This window comes from Macrobrachium nipponense, chromosome 35, assembly GCF_015104395.2.
Source record: "Macrobrachium nipponense isolate FS-2020 chromosome 35, ASM1510439v2, whole genome shotgun sequence".
Classification (NCBI taxonomy): Eukaryota; Metazoa; Arthropoda; class Malacostraca; order Decapoda; family Palaemonidae; genus Macrobrachium; species Macrobrachium nipponense.
In genome coordinates this window covers 55,763,780-55,790,526 of record NC_061096.1, presented here as the reverse complement: position 1 = coordinate 55,790,526, position 26,747 = coordinate 55,763,780, and the positions used below count along the sequence as shown (strand labels likewise).

The window sequence follows — 26,747 nt, the reverse complement described above, 5'->3', positions numbered from 1 at the left end:
GAAAGGAAGCGCTCTCCTTCGGTTGCTCAATCTTGCCCCAAAATTGAGGAATGGAAGATAAAGCAGAATTGTGAGAATTAGTTCAGGATTAGTAAGAGGATATTAAATCATCCTCCTTCCCAAAATAGATTGCAACCAACCATTTACAGAAGAGGTGCAAATCGTTTGGAGTTTTGAACAGATTTCTCGAGCTCTCATTCATGGAATTAGAGGCTCTTCCAGATAAGAAAGGCGTAAATACGGACTTATCTCCAAGATAATAAAAGCTGGAGAGATTATCTTCGATCCTCGGTTTTGTCATTGTTTGCAATATCTTTCGACTAATACTCATTCGGGGATTATTGACGAAACATGAACGAGAGAGTAAGATTTCTATTCTTTCTCTGCATGTCACAAAGAAAGAGTGTCGTAGAAGGCTTGCTGTATATGATTACTGAAGGACAAGTCATAATACGCATACCATAGTTGCCTGTCTGGTTCGCTACGGGATTGTCTATATCCTTAAAGGATTTTACAAGTAAAGACTTCGCTTAAAAGGTTTATTACGACAATACCTATTCAGCCTCGGTATTTAACAAAGGTTGTTTGCCTAAAATTTGCATTATTGAGAGTTGACTTAGACTCGAGAATAATTTTATTATTTCCATTCATTGAAAGGAGTAACTGGCAACTCAGAATGAAGGCAGCCAGGCAGTGAACGACACGGCTGTAATTGTGAGCCAATCCAGTACCATCCGGTTCTCGGTCGTGAATGGGTGGTTACATCTTTCTCTCCTAAAGGATCGAATGCTTCACCGTATATTCCCCATAAAATCATGGACTTAACCACGAATTGAGGGAATTTTAGGCAAACATGAATAACATCGTATTCGTGTGCTAAGGATACTCTCTGCCTCGGCGAGGAAAGAAGGTAGTAGAAAATGCACCTTAAGATAACGATACGCTTAAGCCTTACGCACACACCGTGGTTAATTACAGCGCTCCTACTATCCTTACAAGAGTTTCATAGATGAATGCTGTTACCACAATGTGATAGGATAATAAAGAATTTTAATTAGGCAGAGCACGATTTAACATTCATTGGAATGAGTTGTCAGACCCTGCGGAAAATACTCACAGATATCTTCGCAAGGCAGAAGATGAACAACCTTATTATAGATTGCTTCCTTTTCCTCGAAACAAGAGAGGTAGCAAGATACGCTATCTTTAAAAATTTTAAGAGGGGAATAAACTTTAGTTTTTTTTCCCCCTAGTTGTATATATTCTTAACACATATTAAAATAAATGGGCATCTAAGGAAGAAGATGAATGCATCATTTTGGAAATAAAAGGTTGGATTCACAGAAGTCACGTTCTTCTTTCAGCATGTGTCGGAAGGTTTTTCTAAGAGATTTGATCGGAATCTATTATAAATATTGGACCTGAAAAACCTATTCACTCTGAGTCTGTCTGCGTGCAGACTGACCAGAAGTAAATATGAATGAGAGGATTTTTCAAGGTAAGCTTGATAATTCCCCTTAATAAATATGCGAAAGACATAGAGTTGCTGCAAGATCGTGATGATAGAAAGGGGAAACTGTCCTCTTCCGATACACCTCTGTGAAACTACATAAGGATTTTCTTCCCTTTCAGAGGGAAGAATCACCTTGGTAATTTATGCTATCATGAACACAGTGAAAAGATATATTCTGTCTAGACAAAGAATATTAGACATAGTAGAGAATTAAGATCTTCGGGATCTTATACAATACCTCTATACGATAAGATTAAGAGATCTTATACTTAGATTGGGATCCTAATTTGGGCCTCAGATTCCGTGGTCCGACAAAATGGAACTGCGCCTAATCAAATGTTTTTCTATTGGGCCTAAACGATTCAACAAAAAAAAAAAAAAAAAAAAAAAATGAGGACAAGTGAAATTTTGGGATTTAGAATCTGGAATCAAATTCTATGACGACTCGGTAATGGGTTCTGGCCAGCATAGTAGGTTTGGCAAGAGAACTAAAGCCTTTTATTCCTGGATCAACGCTGTTAGATAGAGGTTTCGTTGTCCGGGTAATGTAGTGACATTGTCATCTACAGAAGAAGAAAAGGTTTAAACGTTTACTGATAGAGTCTTTGGAATGCGAGAAGGGCTCAAACTACTTCCCAAAAGGTTCAGAAGAGATGCATTCAAGAGCTTAGAAATCAACCATTTCAGCTCAGAATCTCTTTAAAAGTCCAAGCTCCTTCCCTTCCTTCGGGCAAGGATAGGGAAGCTTCTGCAACGAGAAAACTCGTCAACATGTAGGAGGAGAACTCGTTAGCAACGGAAGTATGCAATAATGATCCTCCTCGGAGGAAGACTTGTCTCTTGGAATTTTGAGATTTCCTATTGTCTACGGGATGGAGCGGACTAAATTGTGATGAATGTGCAGGAGCAATTAGCGTCTTTGGTAGGAGTACTTTCTAAAGATCATACTCGTAAAAAGGATGATAAACTTCTGATGAAGAGATCCAAATAACCGATCTCCTGTCGAGCGCGACGAACCCTACAGGGGAGTTGTCGCACAAGCGGCATCTCTGGGGGGAGCGATGCGTTAGGCAGGCGAGACGTGAGGAAGGAAGTAACTCCTGCCAAGCGTCTGGCGCAACTAGGAGCCAGGCGCCAAGTAGGCACAAAGAGCCTGACTTTACTATAGATCGTTCTAGGCCAAGATCTTCATCCAAGCAACAAGAGCCAACTGGAGAAGAGAGAAACTCCTGATAGGAGTTATAGAGCGCCCGCTAAGCGCAATATACTGGCCATGCGAAAGGCCATTCCATGAGCGATACTCGACCAAGTTCACAGGAGTATTCGGAACTAGATGCGATCCCATAGGTCAGGAGTATTCGGGAAGAGATACTCCTGCCAGGCGCCTAGAGTACCCGGACCTCGATACTCCTCCCAGGAGCCAGGAGTATTCTAGATTTTTTACTCCTACCAGGCGCCAGGAGCATTCCGAAGCTTATACTCCTCCCAAGCGCCAGAGTATTCGGAACTTAATACTCCTACCACACGCCAGGAGTATTCTGAACAAAATGCGCCTACTAAAGGCCAGGAGTATTCGAGGCGCTCTGCGCCTGACAAGCGCAGGAGGATTCCAGGCGCGTTACTCCTCCCAGGCGCCAGGAGTATTACGAAACTTATACTCCTCCCAGGCGCCAGGAGTATTCGGAACTTAATACTCCTACCACGCGCCAGGAGTATTCTGAACATAATGCGCCTACTAAAAGCCAGGAGCATTCGAGGCGCTTTGCGCCTGCCAGGCGCCAGGCGCCTGCTGAAAGCCAGGAGTATTTGAGGCGCTTTGCGCCTGCCAGGCGCCAGGCGCCTGATGAAAATGCGCCTGCCAGGCGCCAGGCGCCTGATGAAAATGCGCCTACCAGGCGCCAGGCGCCTGCTGAAAGCCAGGAGTATTCGAGGCGCTTTGCGCCTGCCAGGCGCCAGGCGCCTGCTGAAAGCTAGGAGTATTCGAGGCGCTTTGCGCCTGCCAGGCGCCAGGAGGATCCCAAGCACGTTACTCCTCCAAGGCGCCAGGAGTATTCCGAAGCTTATACTCCTAACAGGCGCCAGCAGTATTCGAAGAGCGATACTCCTGCCAGGTGCCAGGAGTATTCGAATAGTTTTACGACTGTCAGGCGCCAGGAGTATTCTAAACAGGATACTCCTCGCGCCAGCCAGGCGCAAGCCAGGCGTTAGGCTTCATCCAGAGGAGATCCAGTTCAAAGAAAGTCCTAGTCTTCTTTGAAACAATGGTGATCTCTAGAGCATTTCAATAAAGTGACTTTGATGATACCTTCAAACAGCTGAGAATCTAAAAAAGCTCTAAAGTGCGAGGCTGTGCAAAAATTCTTGTTCTTTTCGTAACAATATGTCAGGAAGACATATTAGCGTTAACATATAGGAGATGCAATTATGGGTTGGCTTCTCATTACACGAAGGACGTCAAGTTAACCTACGAGAGATTCTTCTCTCTTGGTTTATACGTATCAGCGGATACGTTGCTGGGATAAGGAGCCGACACTGATCCTTTAATAAGGAGTTGAATTTATTTTAACTCAATGATTTTTATTGGAGGTTTGAAAGGAGTTTGGGGGATAACTCTCTTTCAATTTAGCGCGAACCCTCATGTTAGGAACAGGTGATCGGGATCGGTGTTGCGCTCCTTAAATAAGTGCGTGTTGTCATATAAGCGGATGTGCTCCCATTGACAAACGCCAGTTAGGATTCTGTCGAGTAAGTGGAAGGAGACCCCATCGACAGATCCACAAGAACTCTTTTGGCCACAGATCACTATCTCGCTAAGGCTCTTGAGATGAGCAGACTCCTATGCAATAGCTAGGAAGTCAATCCTTCGTCTAGAAACACAGAGGAACTAAGGTCTATAAATACCTACAACATATGTTGTTTACCTGTCTAGTCCAGTAACTAGCTGTCTCTTTGCCCTCCACCAAAGGGTGTCAATCAGCTATGTATATATCTGACAGGTAAGGTGAATGTATGAAAATGATATTGTTATAATACAATAAAGTTTCATACATACTTACCTGGCAGATATATACAACTAATGACCCACCAGCCTCCCCGCAGGAGACAGGTGGAAGAGAGAATCTGATTAGAAAACGGGAATAGTTCCTAGTCCTGCCTCCCAGCGGCAGGCAGGTAGATCACCTGACCTACCTGTAGCGTGTGCCGCGAAATTCGAATTTCTGTCGGGAACGACGGAGTCGATAGCTATGTATATATCTGCCAGGTAAGTATGTATGAAACTTTATTGTATTAGACAATATCATTTTCATATTAATTACGCTGAATTCATTAATGATGTAATCTCCGCGCCTCGCTACCCCAAGGAGACTTTGCCCGGGTACCGAAGGGCGCAAATGTGGGAAATTCAGATCTTTCCCCGAGATAGACCCTCATGTTTTGTGTGCTCGGTGCCGGGGGGCGCGAATTGCACCCGGGCCGAGCCCTGTGATGTTTGTATGAACTGGTCGGAGGCGCAGTGGACATTGTATGAGGGCAGGAAGAAGCGAAGCCTGCAAAGGAGTCGTCGGAAAGCTCTCCCGCGACTCCTTTGGTGACGGACACTTCGTCTTCTTTCCTCCCGATGTGTCCGAGTGTGGGAGGAGTGGCGCTAGATACCCCGACGTAAGTTGTACTCTGGGTCCTCTATCCGCTCCCGTCTTCGCGCGAGCGGGGTAGAGGATTCCTCCTAATCACCCGACTTTTGCCTCCTCAGGTGCGGTTGCCGTAAGGATGACCTCGGACAGGGGTGTGGGCGTCGTTGGGACTGCAGGGCGCCGCGAGTGTCCAGGGGCTGCTCTATCATCTCGCTGGCTCCGTGGCGGTTACGCACGCTACGGTGCACAACCACCACCACGACCCTGACAACTGGCTACGCGGTCACCTCCTCACCTGGGTTGTACACCCAGCACGCGGTCTCTGTGACACCCACAACATCGGTGCAGGGGCCAGTCGCCGTAACTCGGGGGAGTGGTGATGCCGCCACCTGGGTTTGCCGTGTTGCCACGACCGGACTTCATGTGCCCGAAGAGCTCGCCCCTTGGACCTCCCCCCACCGGTGCCGATGATGTCTGCCGCCGATGGTTAGACCATCTGTACCGTCCACACAGCCTGCCAGTACCTGCCGTGACCACCGCTGCTGTCCTGTTCCTGCTCCTGCCGTCTCGACTGCCGTTCCTGTGATGCTCGCACCTGCTGATGTTGTCCCTGTTCCTGGCGCCGCTGCTCCCGATGCTGGTCTGTTCGGACAGGTACGTCCGGGCCCTGTTGCTTCGGCAACAGCAGCCCCGGCTCCGTCCTGGATGACAGATCTGACGTCGGCCTGAGGGAGGTTGACGAAGAAGAAGAAGAAGAGGAGAAGGGTGTCGTCGTCGTCTTCATCGTCTTCTTCGTCGTCGTCGTCGTCTGCCGCCTCTTCCCCTTCTTCTTCTAAGGCTCCCCCGCCTAAGAAGAAGAAGGTCGCCTCCCCCCCCCCTAAGAAGTCTCCTTCGGGAGCTTCTAAGGGCCCGTCTCGCTCTGGTGAGACGGGGGGTTCTTCCGCTGGTCGCCCTGCTCCTTCGGGAGCAGGACCCGTCTCTTCTCCCGCAAGGAAGAAGACTACGGGGGCCAGAGGGGTGCCGGCTAACACCGGCACTTCCTCACCTGCTGTTAGTGGTTCGGCCACGGCAGCAGGATCCGTCTCGGCCGCTCGTTCGCGAGAGGTACCGAGTGTACGGTCGCCTACCAGCGACCGTGCAGCCAGGACCCAGACCTCTGAGTCCGCTCAGCGTCAGGTTCACGGCACGGAGCGGAAGACTGGTGACAGCCGCTCACGCGACTCTCACCAAGACCAGCTCTCGCTCTCACGGCGAGCGGCTGGCTACCCGGGCGGACGTGACGGTCCACGGACCGGCACGGGTCTGAGGCTGGGAAGAGGTCCCCCCCCACGTTCGCGGCACCAGCCACGGCTGGTACCAGCGAACTGACGCACCGTGAGGATATGCACCGGTCTCACCGTGACAGTGGAGCTCGCCGGTCGCTGACCGTCGCTCTCACAGAAGCGCGATCGGGCTACGGCGACCAGCACCAGCTCCTCTGACACACGAGACCGGGGCGCGTTCTCGGTCCAGCCGTTCTCCACAGCGAGACGGCTCGACTAGGTCTGCAGCTCGATCGACCACCGCGGGTTGGCGATCGCCTGCAGTCCTCCAAGCCAGCTGGTTCTGCCAGTGAGCGAGGAAGAGAGCGTCAGGTCTGCCTCTCCCATACCTTCAACCTCCTCGGGTTACACCGGGAGGGGCGAGGTATTGAGGAGTGATCGTGAGGGGTGCGCCCCTCAGGATCCCGCCACGTCGTCGTACGTACCAGGCTCGGTTCTCGGACCAGCCAGGTCGTACGCACAGGTGGTTGGAGGAGACCCAGAGGGGGCTGTCGCTGCTCCTCTCCTTGAGGGAGGAGGGTCTCGGGAGGTACTCCTGTTCGAGGGACTGGACGGTCCGACTCCACAGGATGCTATCACACCCGAGATCCAGAGGAACTTTGCCGAGGTTATTGCGCTGATTCGTCAGCACAACGACCTCGGGGAAGGATCGCCGCTCCCACCATCCGAGCCCACGTCCCGGCTCGAGTCGTTCTGGGGCCCGAAGAGGGAACCCAGACCGACGTGGGTTTGCCGCGTTCCGAGCTTGCGGACTCAGTGCTAGACCAGGTTGAATCGCTTGTCTCGGACAAGACGGTTCGCCTCAAGTCTAGGCAGGTCGAGCAAGCTGCTTCCACCTCCTCTGCTACGACAGCGGGCGGTCGTTTTTACTTGCCATCTGAAGACCGATGCCGCCCAAACAGGTGAACCCGGAGTTAGCTAGGCTGACTCCGGGTGTGTCTCTGCAACAGCTCCTGTCCGAGAACCTGTGGTTCTCGCAGCAAGAGGCACTCGGCCTGGTGGGAATCTACCGCCATGGCAGCTTTCCAGGCCGTCTCCTGGCTAGATCTGTGGTCCCTCACAGTATCTAAGGTCGCAGCCAACTCCGGGGGAATTTCTCCCGAAGAGGACTCGGCCTTCAGGAGGACTTTGCCAGTCTGGGGGAAGAGCCATCTCCTTCCTTGCCCACCAGACGGTGAACCTGTGGGCCAACCTGGTTCTCCGACGAAGGGACGCTGTCCTTACTCGGGTTTCCAGGGCGGCCGGGCGTGAGGCGGCGTTGGGGCTTCGAAACGGACCTCTACGGAGTTCCACGTCTCTCTTCCCAGGAGAGATGGTGGACGCTGCGGTGGACAGACGGCGTACTGAAGACAGTGACCGTCTGGTTCACCAGGCAGTCTCGAAGGCTTCTGGGCAGCCTCGGACTGCGGCCAAGTCTAAGAGCTCGGCTAGCGCTTCCTCGGCTGCTAAGACGGTTGCTGCGTCGAAGCCCCGAGGAATGACTCTGTCTTCTTCAACTTCTGGCAAGGGGGGCCGTAACCAGCCCTCCTCCCAGCCCTCCTCATCCCGTGGAGGCTCTGGAAGAAGTCGAAGAAAGGGGGGACACGCTAGGGACGGCGTTCCCCCTCACCTGCTGCCGGAAGTGGGGGGGTGCCTGGCCAGCCATTGGGCAACTTGGCAGCGCTACGGCGCCGAGACCTGGATTGTAGATGTCCTTCGGGAGGGATATCTATTACCCTTCGAATCTCGGCACCCCTCACCTCCAACCCGGTCCAAACAGCAGTCGTACGTCCCCGGGTACCGAAGGACGTAGCACTCAGACAGGAGATCAAGACCATGCTGAGCAAGAGAGCTGTAGAGATCGTCACGGATCACGTCACCGGGCTTTTACAGTCGACTCTTCCTGGTGGAAAAGTCTACGGGAGGCTGGCGCCGGTGATAGATCTCTCTCCCCTGAACCGGTTTGTTCGCCAGACCCGGTTCACGATGGAGACGGCACGCTCAGTGCTCGACTCCATCAGGGAGAACGATTTCATGCTTTCAGTGGACTTGAAGGATGCGTATTTCCAAATACCCATTCATCAGTCCTCCAGAAAGTACCTCCGCTTCATCCTCGACGGGACGGTGTACCAGTTCAGGGCACTGTGCTTCGGTCTCTCAACCGCCCCACAGGTGTTCACGCGAGTGTTCACTCTGGTGTCTGCTTGGGCCCATTCGCACGGGATACGTCTGATGAGGTATCTCGACGATTGGTTAGTCCTGGCGAGCTCCCGCTCGCAGTTGCTACAGGACAGGGATCGGCTGCTCGAGTTCTGTCGCGATCTGGGGATCGTTTGTGAACTTCGAGAAGTCCGATCTCGAGCCCAAGCAGAGGATGAAGTACCTGCGTATGCTGATCGACACGGTAGCAGGGCGAGTCTTCCCCGCGGACTCGCGGATCAGCAGATTCAGAGAGGCAGCCAACCAGTTCCTGTCTCGGCAGGAACAGGTAGCTCAGCGATGGCAAGTCGTGATCGGACACCTGTCGTCACTCGAGAAGTTAGTCCCTCACGGGCGTCTTCACCTGCGGTCTCTTCATGGAGAAACTAAAGGAGAGTTGGTCACAGGCGACGGATCCCCCAAGCTTTCCATGGTCACTGACACAGGAGGTGAGGCAGGACCTAGCCTGGTGGCTCGACGACAGGAACCTCTTAAGAGGAGTGCCTCTGCGCACTCCCCCCCCGGACATGCAGCTGTTCTCAGACGCATCGACCGAGGATGGGGCGCACACCTGGAGGAGTTGCTGACTTCAGGAGTGTGGGACGAGAACGACAAGCACCTTCACATCAATGTACTGGAACTCAAGGCAGCGTTCCTCGCTCTCCAAGAGTTTTCAGGACCGCTTGATGGGACACTCAGTGGTGTTGATGTGCGACAACACCACGGTGGTGGCTTACGTCAACAAACAGGGGGGCCTAGTGTCTCTCCCGTTGTACCAGTTGACACGGCAGGTGCACGAGTGGGCTCAGGCACACTCAATAGAGCTGTCGGCACGCTACATTCCAGGGAAGAGGAATGTAGTAGCAGACACGCTCAGCCGTCGGGATCAGGTGATAGGGACCGAATGGTCTCTACACCAGGACGTGGCGGAAAGGCTCTTCGACCTGTGGGGGGCGACCAGTCGTGGATCTGTTCGCCACCCGGCACAACAGGAAGCTCCAGGTGTTCTTCTCGGCCGTGCCGGACCCATGGGCAGCTGGCAGAGGACGCTCTTCAACACCCGTGGGACAACCTCTTCGTCTATGCCTTTCCCCCGTTCAGCCTGATTCGCAAGGTGATCAGTCGAGCGCTGTCACCCCGAATCTCAGGATGATCCTGGTGGCTCCCAAATGGCCACAGGCCATTTGGTATCCGGACCTGCTGGCTCTTCTCGCAGGAGAACCGAGAGAGATTCCCCCTTGGCACAACCTTCTCGCCCAGCCACACGTCGAGCGGTACCACCGAGCAGTCCAGTCCCTTACGTCTTCACGGCTGGCTGTATCCACCATCTCTTGCGAACGAGAGGCTTTTCTCGTAGCGCAGCAACAGAGATTGGCTGGAAACGTCCGTCAGTCCTCTGCAGCTGTGTACCAGGGAAGTGGGCCGTCTTCTGTGGTTGGTGTCGTAGACGGGGTCTATCTCCTCTCAGAGCCACTCTTCAGCAGGTAGCGGATTTCCTCGTTTTTCTTCGCCGAGAGAAGCTCCTCTCAGTCCCCACAGTCAAAGGATACAGAGCCGCCTTGGCGCTCGTCCTGAAACTGAGGGGGTTGGACATCTCGAACTCGTTCGAGATCTCCTTGCTGATGAGGAGCTTCGAGAGGTCTTGCCCACCCAGGGAACTCAGGCCCCCTGCGTGGGACGTGACTCTCGTCCTTAGGAGTCTGGCTCGAACACGTTCGAGCCACTCCGAGAGTCGTCAGACAGGGATCTGACCCTCAAGACCCTCTTCTTGCTGGCCCTGGCATCGGCGAAGAGAGTAGGGGAACTTCATGGTCTTTCCTATGATGTACGACACTCCAGGGGATGGGGATCCGTGACGCTCGATTTCGTCCCGAACTTCGTTGCGAAGACTCAGAAACCGTCAGTCCCTGATGACAGGTTCGAGTCATTCACGATTCCCTCCCTATTGGACTTCACCGATAATGATGCGGATGAGATGCTGCTTTGTCCTGTGAGGGCGCTACGGCGCTATCTGAAGAGAACTCGTCACCTCAGGCCTGAGTGTCGACGCCTCTTCGTTAGCACCAGGGGTCACCAAGAAAGAAGTATCCAAGAACACTCTTTCATTCTGGCTGCGTGAGGTCATCAGGATTGGGCGTATGAGGCTGATGGTAGTGACGACATCCGTACGTCCCGTCCGAGAGCTCACGAAGTCAGAAGTATTGGCCCCTCGTTGGCGTTTCGCAAGAACTTCTCCGTGGCGCAGGTCCTGAAGGCAGGGGTCTGGTCTAACCAGACTACCTTTACGCCTCTTCTACCTTCGGGATATTGCCCAGGTCCTTGGATACCTTTTCCTTGGGACCCGTGGTGGCTGCTCAACAAGTTGTGTAGCTAACCCAGACCCTCGCAGGCTGAACAGCATCGAGTCCTGGTGTGACTGTGTGGATGGATGTGTGAGTGAGTGAGTGACTGGCTCTCTCTTCCCATCTTTTCCTTCCCCTCTACCTGTGGGCAGAGGGCCATGGTCGTCATACGCTGGATGAGGACGAGATGCAGGTGAGCTATATGACAGAGCCCCATCCTATCCCTTTCACTAGGGATAGGAGCAGAATATCCACCACTTCCTTCTGCAAGGGGGGGAAGTGGATGCCTACAAGAGTCAAACCCATGACTTTATATTTGCTCCTGTACAGGAACAAGTTCTTGCATTGCTGGTACTAAGAGATGCGCATGCCCCTCTCTTAGTACTCGGTCCAGAGGTCTGACCATTGATCCTGCGGTGCACACCCCGATCAATCGGACAGAGGCTTGGATCCCTCCCTCGCTCTTACGACCAGGGAGGCTTCCAAGGTAGGGCGAACACCAGTCTGTTCACAAAAGACTCAGATTCCACCCACCAAGAAGTGAGTCTTCCTATTGTAAAAGGACCGAGGGAAGGTTTGTATGCCGTGTCGGAACAAATGACAATTTGTCTAAAATTGCATTTTTCCTAACTATACAAACCTGAGGTCCTTTTACACATAGCCCCACCTCATAGCCCCCCACCCCTCAACTCTGCAGTTTTTGCTTGGGCCAAAGCAAAAGTGATTTGTTTACCTCCCAGTCGCGCGCGCGCGCCTGTCGGACAAGCAGTTAACTACCGAAACCCCTTGTTCGAAAGCTTACGACCTATCCAGCTGCCGCTAGTATCTTCCTATTGTAAAAGGACCTCAGGTTTGTATAGTTAGGAAAAATGCAATTTTAGACAAATTGTCATTTTACCCACATTTACCTTCATACCACCCAATTCAAGAGATTCCTACCACTCTCGTACCCTTTGTGGTTTTTCTTCACTCTCAACTAAAATCACTAGATCATTTGCATGTAGTAACTATTCCCATAGATTTACAGTCCCTTCACTCAGTATATTCATAGTCACTACAAACAGAAGTGGGCTAAATGCCAATCCTGGATGTACATCTACCAACTCCTAACTTCAAACATTTTAGTTTGCAAGAGGGTGTTATTACTGCTGCCCCCACCCCCACCTCCTACCCTCCTTTTATTTATTTTTTTTTTTTTTCTCCCACTCATCAACCTAACCAACTTTTCTGGCATGTGTCACTTTCTTAAACCAAATCCTATCTCCGTAAGTATTCTATAAAATGCCTTCTCTAGGTCTGTAAATGTTCAGTAGCGCTTCTGCTTACCTTCCAAGCTTTTTTCCTGTATCTGTCTTATTCTAAGGACAGTGTCAGCTGTTCACCAGTGTTCACATTTGCTCATAATCTCTCATCCAGTATTTTCTCAAATACCTTCAACAAATGTTCTGCTAGTTTGATTCCTAAGGCTCTCCAGTATCTCCCTTCAGATTACACTCATTTAACATCAGCTTTTTTCCCAGCCATTTGACATTGCATATTTCATCTTCCTAGATTGCCCTTAAAGCCCACCACTAACGTTCAGTTATGCCTGTACAGTTATACAGTATTCCCCCTGTATTGAGGTGGATGGGTAAGAGACCCCCCCCCCACGAATAGTTGAAACCCCTCACAAAAAAAGACTTAAAACTGCCTGTTGTGTTAGGTAAAATGCAAGAAATACCCACTAAAAAATGTTTATAACTTTTTTTTTTTTTTTAAATAGTTTTATCACATAAAAGTGCATTTTACAATGAAACTGATAAAAAACAGGAATTTGTGGATGTTTCTTATAGAAAAATACCACGAATAGGCGAATTTTCTGCGAATGATGGGGGTATATATATGTTCCAGAGAGATCTGTGAATATGCGAGTCCGTGAATACGGGAGGTTCACTGTGACTGCACAGTCAGCCTGTGCAATTATAACAATGTTAATGTGGACAACCTGCACAGTTTTTCTTCCCTGTGCAGGCGGCATGAGTAAACAGCTCGTTTCAGTTGATGAGCCTCCGATTAAATGACTGTGCATGCACACTGAAACATTAATGTGGTAGAGGCAACTTTTTTTGTTCAGTTTGCTGTCTTTCTGCTGACAGATATAATGTATCCATCAAGAATATTGAGTTGGTTGTTATTAAATTAAAAAGTGCTTATAACTAAATTGATGATATATTGGATTTATAGTTCTTTTTTTTTTGATAATTGATACAGATGTCAGAATAATATATTCTGGCAGTCCCTTGTTATTGGGAGGGGTTCCGTTCTTGGCAGGCTGCTCATAAGAAAAACCTCCATTAACTGAAACTCGGCGATTTAATGGCGCCCTCTGTTAGGTATGCTATGGCACCGTAACTATTATCGGCGCCTAACCGGAACTCACCGTCTTATGGCACCATAAATCGCCGTAACACACCGAGTGCAGGTTGTTCATGGTAACCAGTGACTGCCTGTATTTATAATTTCACTATTTTTTATTGAAATCTTCATGAATGAGACTTTGCTTGGGCAAGTAAAATCCAAAGGCTACCGTAACAGATTAAGCCTATATATGTGTATTCTTGATAAACCATATATGCAAGTCAGTTTTTCAATAAGAATATAGTATATTTATTATGACAAAGTAATGTAAAACAAGAATACTAGGCCTATATGCATCTAGTCATGATTATGCATCATGTATGTAATTCATTTTTATAATGAGAACAAAATAATATTCTATTTTCTGATGGAACAGAATCAAACGATATTGGATTGTGTATGCTTATTCATTGCTTACATCCCACATAGTTCATTTTGAAATATCAGACTAACCAACACTAATGAAACAAATGAGGACTGTAATAAGCTATGGATTTTCTTTCTTGTAACTTGTCATAAGAAAGTCAATATTAAAATGAAAACAAATCAGTTCATGCATCCCCGGTTATTGGCGGTCTCGGTTAATGGCGATCCGGTTTTATGGGGCTTCTCTAGTGCCATAAAATCGGCAACTTGTGGGGCCATAATTGGCCGAGTTCAATTATTGGCGCCATAAGGTGCTGATAATAGAGTTATGGCAGCATAACATATCTAACAGAGGCGCCATTAACCAAGACCCAGCACCATAAATTGCCAGAGTTACAGTTAATGTATGTTTTCGCTTATCAGCACCGAGCCAAGAACGGAACCCCTGCCAATAACCACGGACTGCCTCTATAAACCCCTTTTAATAAAATGGGAAAAATATTAGAACTATACTGTATGTGTCAACTTTGAAATCAAAGCAAACAATGACTAACATAGTCATCTTTCCATGGAACTCATCCTTCATTCATAAGATATTCAATAAACATTATGAAAGTCTTTGGGGCCAAATTTTACTCTTAACAAATTCACATGGGAGTATTTAATTTCATTTCATCAGTGACATATTCCACTCAACTCTTGAAGCCAAACAGGAAGGATTGTATATATATGTGTAATGCTCAAATATTTTGGAAAGTTAGATCAGATGACCATAGAGTATTCTGGAATGACAAGTATTAAAGCTTTAATGTAAACACATACAAGAAAGCAGCGCCTAGGTGTCATGATCGGTATGGTCTTGACCTGCCACCTTGGTGGCCGCAAGTTCAATTCTTGGGTATTCCATTAAGGTGTTAGAGATGTGTATTTCTGGTGATAGAAGTTCATTCTCGACGTAGTTCGGAAGTCACGTAAAGCCGTTGGTCCCGTTACTGAGTAACCTCTGGTTCCATGAAATGTAAAAACACCATATGAACAAACATCAAGAATGCTAGAATTTCTGCTAGGTCAATCCTTTGGAAATTTGTGACATATACTATATCCTAATAGAATACATATGCAAGATCCTTGTATCAACTTTCAACTAACCACATCTAGGGCAGATCTTAGCCTACGAATGTCAGATAACAACAATCAAAGAATTAGTGGAACTTCTATTACCCATAGTTATATTAAAAAGAAACTATTCCACTTGATAAAGTTACGAGTCTGAGGGAAGAAGAAAAAGAGATTATTCAAGTCATGAAAAGAGATCTAAAGTTAGAAGGAAGGAAGGAAGGATTATTGTAAGACAAAGAGAGAAAGAGAGTAAATAATTAGTGTGAACACAATGTCACTGGAGCTCAGATGATGTGGATAAAGACTAACCTATATACTAGTGTGAATTTGCCTTTATAAAGGCTTTCGTCTAAGCCAATCTCCCACTTCAAACTGAACCTACTGGATATAAATGTCTGTCAACAGGTGGTGACTACTCTAAGAGAACTTCCTATACGTATATACTTGCAGTTGGTGCCTTAAGAGTCACTAGACCATTGAGATCAAACCCAGCTATGAGGTCAATGTTAGACATGGAAATTTCCCTGTGCTAGATAGACCATTGGAGTTACTCCAGCATGTGTTCAAAACCTCGTTAGTTTCCTTCTGGTGATCATTGATGAGATGTCAACCAAAAGAGCAAAAAAGATTTCAAAAGAAAAAATAGGCTTAACTATATAGGTCAGGTCACTGTCAGCTTGCTCAGGAATTGGCTTTGACAGAGTGGTGAATTCTGGAGTAGAAAACCCACCTCACTGCCATTTCCCTGTTCATCCTTGCATCATAAAAGTCTCCACCCAAATGCTGGGACATTGTGGTTAGAGAAGCAAGAATTATAAAACAGACCAAACATTATAATGCAAAAGGCAACGTTACATATTACATTCAGTATCAATATTTAATCTTATAATTATGTATTTTATTTTTGTACTTACTGCTCCAGAAAACTTCATTTTAGAAAAGATATGAATTTTGATGAATTTAATTGCTTCTGAAGGTGCTACATTCCATTGCTACAGTGTATATGGTTCCTTATTATAACATTTATTACTAGTTTTTCCTTTGAATTGTTGTTCATTTGTTCTGTGTGTAATGCTCTGATAGAGGTAGGCTTCTTATTCAAAGTTTTTTTTTTTCTTTTTTTTTTTTTTTTTTTTTCTTTTTATTCAGGATCATATTTAGCCTATCATTTGAAATCTGATGTGACGTTGTAATGCCAGATTCTTATAAAGCTCTTTCCGAAATTAAGCGGTGGAAACATGTTTTTGCATTCATTACTGTTCTTTAGATTAGTTACTGTGATGGTTTTGAAATTTTGCTTTTTTTATGGATCACAGTGACTTCAGTAATGGATTGAATAAAAAAATTAACTCTCTTTATAGAAGATTACTCTGTGTGTAAAATTTATATGAGGTGTAGATTTATATGTGGTATGATGATAGCTGTTTGTGGTCATGGGAGAAAAATTGACGACCAGTGTTGTTGGACTGGTTTTGTCTAGTTGAAATTAGACACCAGCTTATTGTCAAAGGACGTTAAGGTGAACGTCAGATTATGTGTCTTGATAATTCATAGTGATGGGCACAAGGGGTAGAAGTTTAATGGACTTGGTCTCTGCTCTCTCTTATTACATCAGCTGCATTAAGGTTTTTTGTTAATATTTTATAAGTTTTTGTGGTTGCGTATAGAATAATTTAATCCTCCATGGATGCTTTTGTTAGGATGATTGTGCTTTTATTTGAAGAAGGCTAAAGATCTTGCCTATCAGTGCCAGGTGGCGTGGTGTGGGTGCCGGCAGGGAAGTGGGAGCAGCAGTAGCAACAGCAGCCACTACAGCAACGACGAGACCACCGCCATGAATGGATCTGTAGGGGAGCGTGTTGCCATTCTGGATGCTGGGGCTCAATATGGCAAAGTCATTGATAGAAGAGTACGAGAACTAAATGTGGAAAGTGACATATTACCACTTGATACACCAGCATACACACTCAAGGAGAAGGGTTATAGGTAGGTTTAGATTGTCTTGTTTTTGCTTGTGTTATTGTTATGCTTTTGCTTGTATAACTTGCTGCATTGTAGGGTTAATGAAATAGTATTGTTTACAGAGTTTATTGGGTTAGTTGTATCTGTTAGTTTTGTGAACCATAGATTCCATAAAACAATGTCAAGGACGGGTGAGAGGAGTAATTAATGTAAAAATTGGATGCCATTTTTGTGTTTGGGTAATGCGCTCACCATTTAGACTTGCTGTATAATACAGGTTAAGCCAGATTTTCTCCTGTCCTCTGGATGTAGTTTTATATCCCCCCCCTTTTTTTTATGGTAGAGAGATGAATATAAGTAGGAGTCTTACAGGCAATATATCCCTGTATTTGGTGGGGGGAGGGGATAGTGCTGTCATTGTATCTTACTTGGTGCACTGTAGGAATCATTACTTAAAATTCTTTGCAGCATCCCTTCAGGCCCTAGCTGCAACCTCTTTACATTCCTTTGTGTCCCTCACTTCATATTCTTCTTCTTCCATCCTACCTACATTCTATCCTCTCCTGACAATTATTTCTTAGCGCAACTGGCAGATCATCCTCCTGTTACATCTATTAAAACCGGGAAACCGGGACCTCATAGGTCCCAGTTCTTGGACATTGGCCTAAATTTTTATTCTATTTTCATTTCCTTACAGGCAATGTAAAGTTGTGTCTGTATATTATAAAGTAGTACTGTAATCTGATGAAGTAGTACAGTATATACTGTTGTTAATTGCATTCTCAGTTATTTTAATTTACCAAGAAAATTTGTCTAGAGAAATTATAGCTAACAAATAAAAGATAATTGAAGACCTCAAGATGCATGCAGATTTATAGAAATGTCTTGCAAAGAAATCAGCATGTCTAGAGTCTATTCATTTGTCAAATTTCTTAATTCTTCACAGTTATATGTACTTTGATCACTGCATGTAAGTTATTCATATTTGTTACATATTTTCAAAATGTTATAAAGGTGATTAATTTTCATTTGCAGAGCAATTATAATTTCTGGAGGACCAAGTTCAGTTTATGCAGAAGATGCACCTCGTTACGATTCGGATATTTTCAAGATAAATGTCCCTGTTTTAGGTATGTAATGTCTTTTGTATAAGGCATGTGTGTAACTTGTTCATTGTTTGCAGTAGAGACATGCATTTTTACATGGGAAAGGAATAGATTGGTAAAAGTATAATAACACAGTGCTTATATTCACAGCTGGAATGGGTTGAGATCCTATCATATCTGAAGTGGATGGTGAGATGCGGTTTCTTAAGCAGATAGGAGCAGTTAATGGAAAAAGTACTAAATAAGGAAAGGGCAGACTGCACACAATTAGTAGTAAAACAAGATGAGAGATAAATTTTCTAGAGTAGTTTAGTAGACAGGACACAGGTTTTTTTAATTTTTAGAGTCTTCGAGATGGCTTGAAGGATTTACTTGCAAATGATAGGTAAAATTGAAGAAATTTAAATGAAAAATTAAAATGGGAAAGATCCGTGGAAAAAGGCACAAAGTAATGCACGTAAGTGACAAAGGGCATTGCAGAGAAACTTTGGCACTGCTTACAGTGTACCATGCAAACACACTTCAGTATCCCTTATTGGTAGCACAATAGTATTTATCCAAAAGTTATAATGGTAAAGGCCAAGACAGGACTAATTAATAACTGTCTTTCACCATCAGTGTAATTTTATAATTTTAGGTCTTTGGTAAGAAATGATTTGTCTTGGCTTACTTTTTACATCTGCACAAATTCTTATTTTTTGACACTATAATCAAATTATATTTTTTTTTTAACACCTGCTCATATTCTCATGTTAGATGCCCTTAACTAGTAGGCCACTCCCTTGTCAGTTGCCCTTAACTACTAGGCTACTGTGCTAAATATATTCGTACTCTTCCATTGTTATCACTTGAGGGGGCCATCTTAAGCCTGAAAGTTTCAGTTTAGCCTCTGGACTCCACTTTATGGATTTATTCAAAATATTTCAGCGTTAAGTGTCTATGTCTCTGCTGCTTAGAATGGTGTAGACCTTTTACATTCAGCATACATGTTTGTAGTTCATGAAAGGGGTACACTGATTTGCCAGTGGTCGAGCAGTCCTCCTGTGTGTGTGTTTTTTTTTTTTTTTTTTTTTTCTCTCCCTCCTCTCTCTCTCTCTCTCGTTCTCTCTCTTCTAAATCTCTCTCCTCTCTCTCTCTCTCTCAATACCTGCTTTATGGTCCAGTGCCCTCCCAACATAAAAGAAGGATTGTAATTTCAAAAGTCTCATTCCACCACCACTTGGTCTTCCTCCCATCTCTTTCCATTGGGTCATTTTATACACTTCCACTATTGAAATTTAAATGTTGGTGTTCATCCTTTTGATAAAATGATGAGACTGAGTTTGTATTCAAATATCAAAGTTTTGCAGAAATAATATGAAGTTATTTTACTGTTCATAGGTTGTAATATATTTTGTCATAGTTTCAGTTATTAGTAGTAACTTACTTTATTGATGAAATCAATTTTGTTTATAGTTTCATTTGTTAGTAGTATCTTACTTTATTGATGAAAACATGAAAATTTCAAGCTTCACTAAACAACAGTTGTGGTAGTAATCATCCATTTATATTTTTTTTTCACAGGAATATGTTATGGCATGCATCTTTTAAATAAGGAGTTTGGTGGTACAGTTCTAAGAAAAGCTGCTAGGGAGGATGGCCAGTACACCATAGAAGTAGATAACTTTTGTCATATATTTAAGTAAGTTATTTCTATGTTTATTATGTTTGAAGTTATACTTTACCCATGGCTTTTGGAAATATTCATCCATGAATTATGTTCATAAAGCTTGGTAGTGACAAAGGCATATTAAAAGAATAATTGTTACATCATAATTCAATTATATTTTTTCATATTTCTGTGGTTGCAAAATTCCCAGTCTCACCAAACACATCATGTTCTACCCTGCTTACCATGTCTCTCTTTCGTGGGACTTGGTAGAATCACATTGTTCACAAGGAAAGCCTTTGTCAACAAAGGTGTTAGTACAACTACTATCCGACTTACAACCTGCTCGACATACGACCACTCGTACTTACAACCTTACTTCAGACAGTTGACCATTGAGTTACTTGGCACTGCGCCATCTCATGAGAACTCTCATCACTCAGGCAGCATCAGTTTGAGTTACCCTGCCCCATCTGCAGCATCATTTGGTATTAACTGTACTGTAGACTGAATTGCAAACCAATTTACGTAAGAATCGACTTCTGACATGCATGCAAGAACCTAACCCCTTTGTAACTCAATGCCGATTGTACGTAATATATACTATTACCTAAATGATTAAAATTTATTAGTAGAAGTACATTATGGTAAAAAGATTGAAATAATGATTGTACATTACATTACAGTACTAAGTAGGCACTTATATAGCAAAGGTTTGATAGTATACCCTACCCAGTATGTTGGCCACTTTCTAAGGTTCGACTTACATCCATTCTGACTTACAACTAGTGGGTCGGAACCAAACTTGGTTGTAAGTAGGATAGTACCTGTAATTCTCAGTTTTGTACATGCAACTTCCCCAGCAGATATATACTTAGCTATAGTCTCAGACGTCCCGACAGAATTTCAAATTTCGCGGCATACGCTACAGGTAGGTCAGGTGATCTACCCTCCCGCCGCTGGGTGGCGGGACTAGGAACCATTCCCGTTTCCTAATCAGATTTTCTCTGTCGCCGGTTCCAACAACACCCGTTGTTGGTTCCTCCTGATTTGGGTTTTGTTTTTAGTTTGCCGTGGATCTTTTGATGTCTTTGGTGACGTACTGGATTGTTGGCTTGGCATACGCTTTTGTTTACTTTTTATGATTCTCTAATGCATCAGACGCTAGTACTGTGTTTAGAATATGGGCAATGAATGTGTGACGTAAGGATTCGGTAGATCCTCGCACTGTAGAAGAGTAATTTAATTTTTGGTTTTTTCTAAGGAACTACCACTCTGTTGTAAGACAAGTCATAATTACGTACTGTATGCAGTCACTGAATGACAGTCATTAACACGAAACATTTGACATGAAGATACAGTCATACACGAAACATTTGACATGAAGATATGATGAAAATCCATAAGAGAACCTTCATTGTTGACGTTTGTTTTGTAGTTCTATAGATCACTTATTAATGAATTGTCTATTAATAATCCCTGTACTGAATGTGAGATTTTGAATGAGGTAGAAGTCTCTTCTTCTTTGAGGAAGTTAGAGAAGGACAGAGTTAGGAAAGCCTCGTCTAGAAACTCCAGTAGTTCTCGTACTAACGAACTAGTTGAGGAGGCTTTAGAACCTAACCCTAATGTAGTTGTTGCAACCTCTCCTCCATTTTCAGCCCCTTTCTCCCTTCTTCGAACCTGCGGATTCGTCTTCGAGATGAAGCGCCTCAGCGGAGTGGCTGGTTGGTCCTGTTGCTGAATAACCACTGGTTCCATGCAACGTAAAAGTACCATACAAACAAACAAACGAAGTGAGTTTGATTTATATATTCTGGCATGAAAGCCGAGATTTGCAGGATGGAATTGCAGTTGCTTGCAATGGAAGGTAGAGTGCTGTGGGAAGTTTTTTGTGCATTGTTCCCAGTATAGTGGAGGGGGCGTCTGTCCGGCTCCGCATTGCTCCTAGGCCTAGACCTCTTCCAAACTCCCAGAACCAGGGGAGGAGGAATGTCGACAGCTGTAAGGAGGATGTAGAGCATCCCCAATGGTCAGGCATCCCTTTGGCAGGCTCTGTTGTCTCGACCCAGACTGCCATGGATCGCCACAGAAAAGGCATCCTGAGATAGTGCTTCTTCCGATTTGGCTTCTCCAGGCAGCGAGACGCTTCTCTCCTCACAGGCGCGCCTCTCCTAGCAGGCGCTCGATGCCTTCCAGGCGCGCGGAGCCAGCCGGGCGCTCGTCTCCCATCAGGCGCTTTTCTCCTTGCAGGCGCGATTCGCCCGAGGAGTCGCCTTTTTGACAGGAAGTTTGCCTTCTCCCGAAGGAGATCAGGAGAAGTCTACTAAGCGGGTCCTTGTGGACCTCCAGGAGCAACTTTCTACATTGATGGGTGCTCTGGTTAAGGACCCTCCTCGCAAGAAGGACATCGCGCTTCCCATCAAGAGCTCTGAGCTCCCCCTCTCGCAAGAGACGTGCCTCTCAGGACAGGAGCCCTTCACCGAGAAGTTCCAGACGCCTCTCCCCAGTTAGCCGCTCCTCTTCTAGCAAGCGGGCTCCTCTTGGCAGGCGCTCCTCTCCTAGCAGGTGCTTTTGCGCCTACCAGGCGCTCTTCTCACAGCAGGCGCGACTCTCCTGACAGGCGCTCTACTCCTGGTAGACACCCCTCTCCTCACAAGCGCTCCTCACATGATAGACGCGCCTCTCCTCACAGACGCTCCTCTCTTAGCAGACGCTTTTTCTCCTGGCAGGCTCTCTTCTTCAGGCAGGCGCCTTACTTCTGGTAGGCGCCCTTCTTCGGACAGGAAAGCCTCTACTACTTGGAGGACTGCGCGGCCGGGTGGGGATCTTCGGATCCTACCTGGCGTAAGCCCAGTCATTGAGGAGGGATCCTGCCCCATCCTCGATTTCTACGGGAATCGAGAGAACCACCAACCGATGATCGTCTGACGAATTCGGTGGGGGTTTCACCGAGTACTCAAGATTCTGCGGAATTTCTAGTACTCGCAGTGTTCGAGTTTTTTACAATCTCTTTACACTTGAGCGAAACCTCGGTCCAAGATGAGTTGGGCGAGAGTCTCCGAAGCTGTAGACGTACATGCAGTGCCTTCTCCAGTTGTTCCCCAGCAGCAAGAGGCACCGCAAGCAGAGTTCTCGTCAGAGCTTCAGCAGTCCATTATGTCTCTGTTTGACGTTTAGAAGTCGCAAGGACTAAGAGAGGAAGCATGCTAGAAGGAACCTAAGGACGTCAACAGACCCAGGAATAGGTTAAGACCGGAGTTATGATAGCGAGACGCTAACAGCCAGCAAGACGCGGACTCACTGCAAGTTGCAGTGCTCATAGACGCTTCCTCGCAGCAAGCTGGACGCATGACGGGAGGTGACAAGGATCGTGACGCTCCCTCGCAGCATGCTGGACGCATGCATGACGCACGCAAGCAGGACGATGCGCGTGATTCCCCCACTCGTTTGACATCGGAAATCGCCAATCCTTTGTAAGAGATCTCAGAGGAGGAGACGCAAGAAACTCTTCATGCGGCGGATCTGAAAAGATTACTTGCGGTATTGGCGGACTTATATCCGAATGATTTTCAGCAGGCTGTACCTCGGAGCCCGCCCTCACAGTTTATGAAGGGTAGACCCCAGAAGTCTAACTCCTTCAAGAATGAGGTCTCCTCTGCCTTAGCCCAAAAGGCCACGCAGGACTTTATATCGGAATACCCAATAATTGTTTTTACGATAATCGGGTACCTCGCCGAATGCTTGAATTCCTGGAATTTCTAGCGTTTGTAAGAACTGCTACTGAATTAAGTATATCCCTCAGTAGAACGAACGCGAACATCCAGTTTTCTGTTTTCACTATTGAAGCTTTCCTTAGGGGAAGACTTCTCATTCACACTCTTGACTAGAGAAGGAAGGGTGTAGATTTCCAGTCCTTATTCTCATTCCTCTAAGGGAAAAGAATTTAGGATGGAAGTCGTTGTACAGAAACCTACAAATACACGACGTATATTACCCTCGAGACATGATTCTGTTAAGCAGTCCGGGGGGTAGTCGCATACCGTAGTTAATTCTACGGTTTGTGAACGAGACGGCTAGTATCCTAATGGAACTGCAACTCGGGACTGTCTGCATCTTCCCAGGAGTTACCAGTTTCGATTTTTAAGATACTTATGGTATGGTCACGACAACACCACTTCAATTTTTTGTATTTACCGAAATCCGTTTTCGTTTAAATATAATTGCTCGAGCATAATAGATCCCTTTTTTAATGTTCGATTATTCTAGCCGAACGCATTCCTTCGAGGAATGGATTACCTGGCAACTCAGGATAGCGAGTGAGCAAGAACCACTTGAGTAGGGGACTGCAGAAAGACAACCCAGTACCAGCTGGCTCTCTGAGATGCACGGTTGGTTTATGTCTCCCTCCCCTACAATGATTGACTAACAAACCTTTTCTCTGTCCAACAATATCGGACTTAGGTCTCTGATTAACGGGGATTCTCGCATACATGAATGACATCTGCATCCCCTTGAATATTGTGAGAATTTTCAACAGAGATATATATTCTGGACTCTTTCATCTTTATGTTTACCGCACGGTAACAGAAGTCTTTAATAGTCTATCGCTGCATTGCATTGCGATAATGTGGAATGTTTTCTTCAGACATCTGAGTTTGTCTTTAAAATATCTTGTATTCGGAGGGGTGCAATTGTTCATTGTTCACCCCGAATTGACAGATATATACGGAAGACATCGCCTGCTCCCCGACCTGCCAGCTCTACTTCCAAATGATCAGCCCATGAGAAGTAGTACTTCCCTGTGTTTTTCATTACTGGAAACCGGCCCGCTTTCATTGCAACTACAACCCCTCACCTTACAGCAATGAAATAGCTGTTAGTGTTTTCAGTCCTTTATAAGCACAGGTTCAGAACCTTGAGAATCCTTCTCTCGATTCGGCTGTGAAGACGTAGGTTGCATTCACTTTCCACCTTCGTCCTCAATGAAACATAATGTTGTTTTTCGTTTTAGCTGAGATTCAACTACTATGAGAATGTCTTACCATTAAGGGCCTCGGTCTCTAGAGGGCAATTGACTTTCGCCTATTGGGCACATGCCTTAAGAGAATCAGCACCTTGTTAAGAGATTCACCACCTTGCTGTCCAGCATCAGTGACAAACAAATAGACAATTTGTATGGTCTCTTGGCATAACCCTTTAAAAGGCAAAGATCACGTGACTTGCTTGGACAACTTGCCTCACTACCGAACGCAGTCAGTAGGCAGCAGTCAGAGCGCCCGATTCAGTTACGGTTTACGCTGTGGACTTAAGAGGTTGCTCCAGAACAATCAGTTGAGTTGGAATGACACCAATAAACTACAAGAAGGCTTTGAACTTCGACGGAAGAACCCCGACCTAGTGTTGTACATATTCAGACGCATCGGACGTGGGGTGGGGTGCAACACTGGGGAAGGGCGAGATCTCGGGTCTATGGGAAGACCATCAGAAGAAATGGCCTATAAACGTGAAGGAACTGGTGGCCATTCATCTAGCGCTAATACGCTTCCAGGAGGAGGTCCAGAACAAGTTAGTACAGGTCAACGCAGACAACACCACAGCTTTGGCCTACATCAGGAAACAGGGAGGCACTCGTTCGGATTCCCTTTACGAGGCATCAAAAGATCTCCTGCTGTGGGCAAAAGCGAACAATATAACTCTAATAACCCGCTTCATAGAGGGAGAGAACAATGGCAGAGTGGATCTTCTCAGCAGAGGAAGACAGGTTCTCATGACAGAACGGACCCTACATCACGAGGTGTGCAGCAGGCTTTGGAGTCTATTTGGAGAACCGTCAATAGACCTCTTTGCGACGCAGAGAAACAAAGAGGTTACCTGTTTACTGCTCTCCAGTCCCAGACCAGGAAGCAGTGGCAGTGGACGCCTTCCTCATGGATTGGGAAGGACTAGACACGTACGTCTTCCCCCCATTCAAGATCCTAGACAGAGTCATGAAGAAGTTCAGGGAGTCGAACAATGCCCGCATGACCCTGATAGCTCCATTTTTGGCCCATGAGACCCTGGATCACAGAAGTGATGGAGTGGCTAGTAGACACCCCTAGATCGTTACCTTGTCAGAACGATCTACTCAGACAGCCACATATAGAGAGATACCATCAAAATCAACTCGCTCTCAATCTAACTGCCTTTCAACTATTGAAAAACTGGCAAGAACGAAGGGCTTTTCGAGGGAAGCTGCAAGTGCAATTGCGAGAGCGAGGAGGACGTCCACAATCAAGGTGTACCAGTCAAAGTGGGACGTGTTCAGGGAATGTTGCAGAATTAACAACATTGCCTCTTTCAGTACCTCTCTAACTCAACTGGCAGATTTTCTGTTACACTTAAGAACCCAAGAGAAACTAGCAGTATCAACCATCAAGGGATACCGCAGCATGCTAGCCTCCGTCTTCCGTCACGGAGATATTGACGAGTCGGGAGACAAGGATCTCTCGGACCTCATAAGGCCCTTTGAGACAGTTAAGAGTAAGGACAACCCAACTCCCTCTTGGAATTTGGATGTAGTCCTGATGTTTTTAACTTTGAGTAGGTTTGAACCTCTCAACAAGGCTTCGTGGAAGGATCTCACTAAGAAGACCCTATTCCTGTTTGCGTTGGCAACAGCCAAGAGCATAGGAGAATTGCAAGCCTTTAGCAAAAATGTAGGCTTCAATGGAGAGAATGCAGTCTGCTCGCTGTAACTAGGTTTTCTCGCCAAGAACGAGAATCCTTCTCAGCCATGGCCCAGATCCTTTACCATACCAGGACTCATTTGGTAGGACAGGAAAAGGAGAGAGGCCTTTGTCCAGTGAGGGCCCTAAAATTTTATCTGCAGAGGACCAAAAACATGGAGGACAGGCAGACAACCTCTGGTGCTCGGTGAAGAAACCTTCGTTACCCTTGTCAAAGAATGCACTGGCGTTCTTTATCAAGGATTTAATAAGGGAAGCTCACCAGAACTGTGACGAGAAAAGCTTCCCAATCCTCAAAGTCAAAGCACACGAAGTAAGAGCTGTGGTGACTTTGATGGCTTATAGGCACAACAAGTCGATGAAATCGATTTTGGAAACGACATTCTGGCGAAGCAAGTCAATCTTAGCAGATTGTTACCTAAAAGAGGTACAGA

At 46.1% G+C, this 26,747-nt stretch overlaps 1 protein-coding gene across 1 annotated transcript in view; it reads left to right on the top strand.

Annotated features, from left to right (window-relative positions):
* The window catches only part of LOC135208796 (GMP synthase [glutamine-hydrolyzing]-like), a 108,418-nt gene that overhangs the window by 28,820 nt on the left and 52,851 nt on the right, over positions 1-26,747 (top strand). Inside the window, 3 exon segments of the mRNA XM_064241327.1 lie at positions 16,617-16,855; positions 17,867-17,961; positions 19,501-19,618. Of these exon segments, the coding sequence (XP_064097397.1) occupies positions 16,704-16,855; positions 17,867-17,961; positions 19,501-19,618 (365 nt within the window). The 5' untranslated portion in view covers positions 16,617-16,703.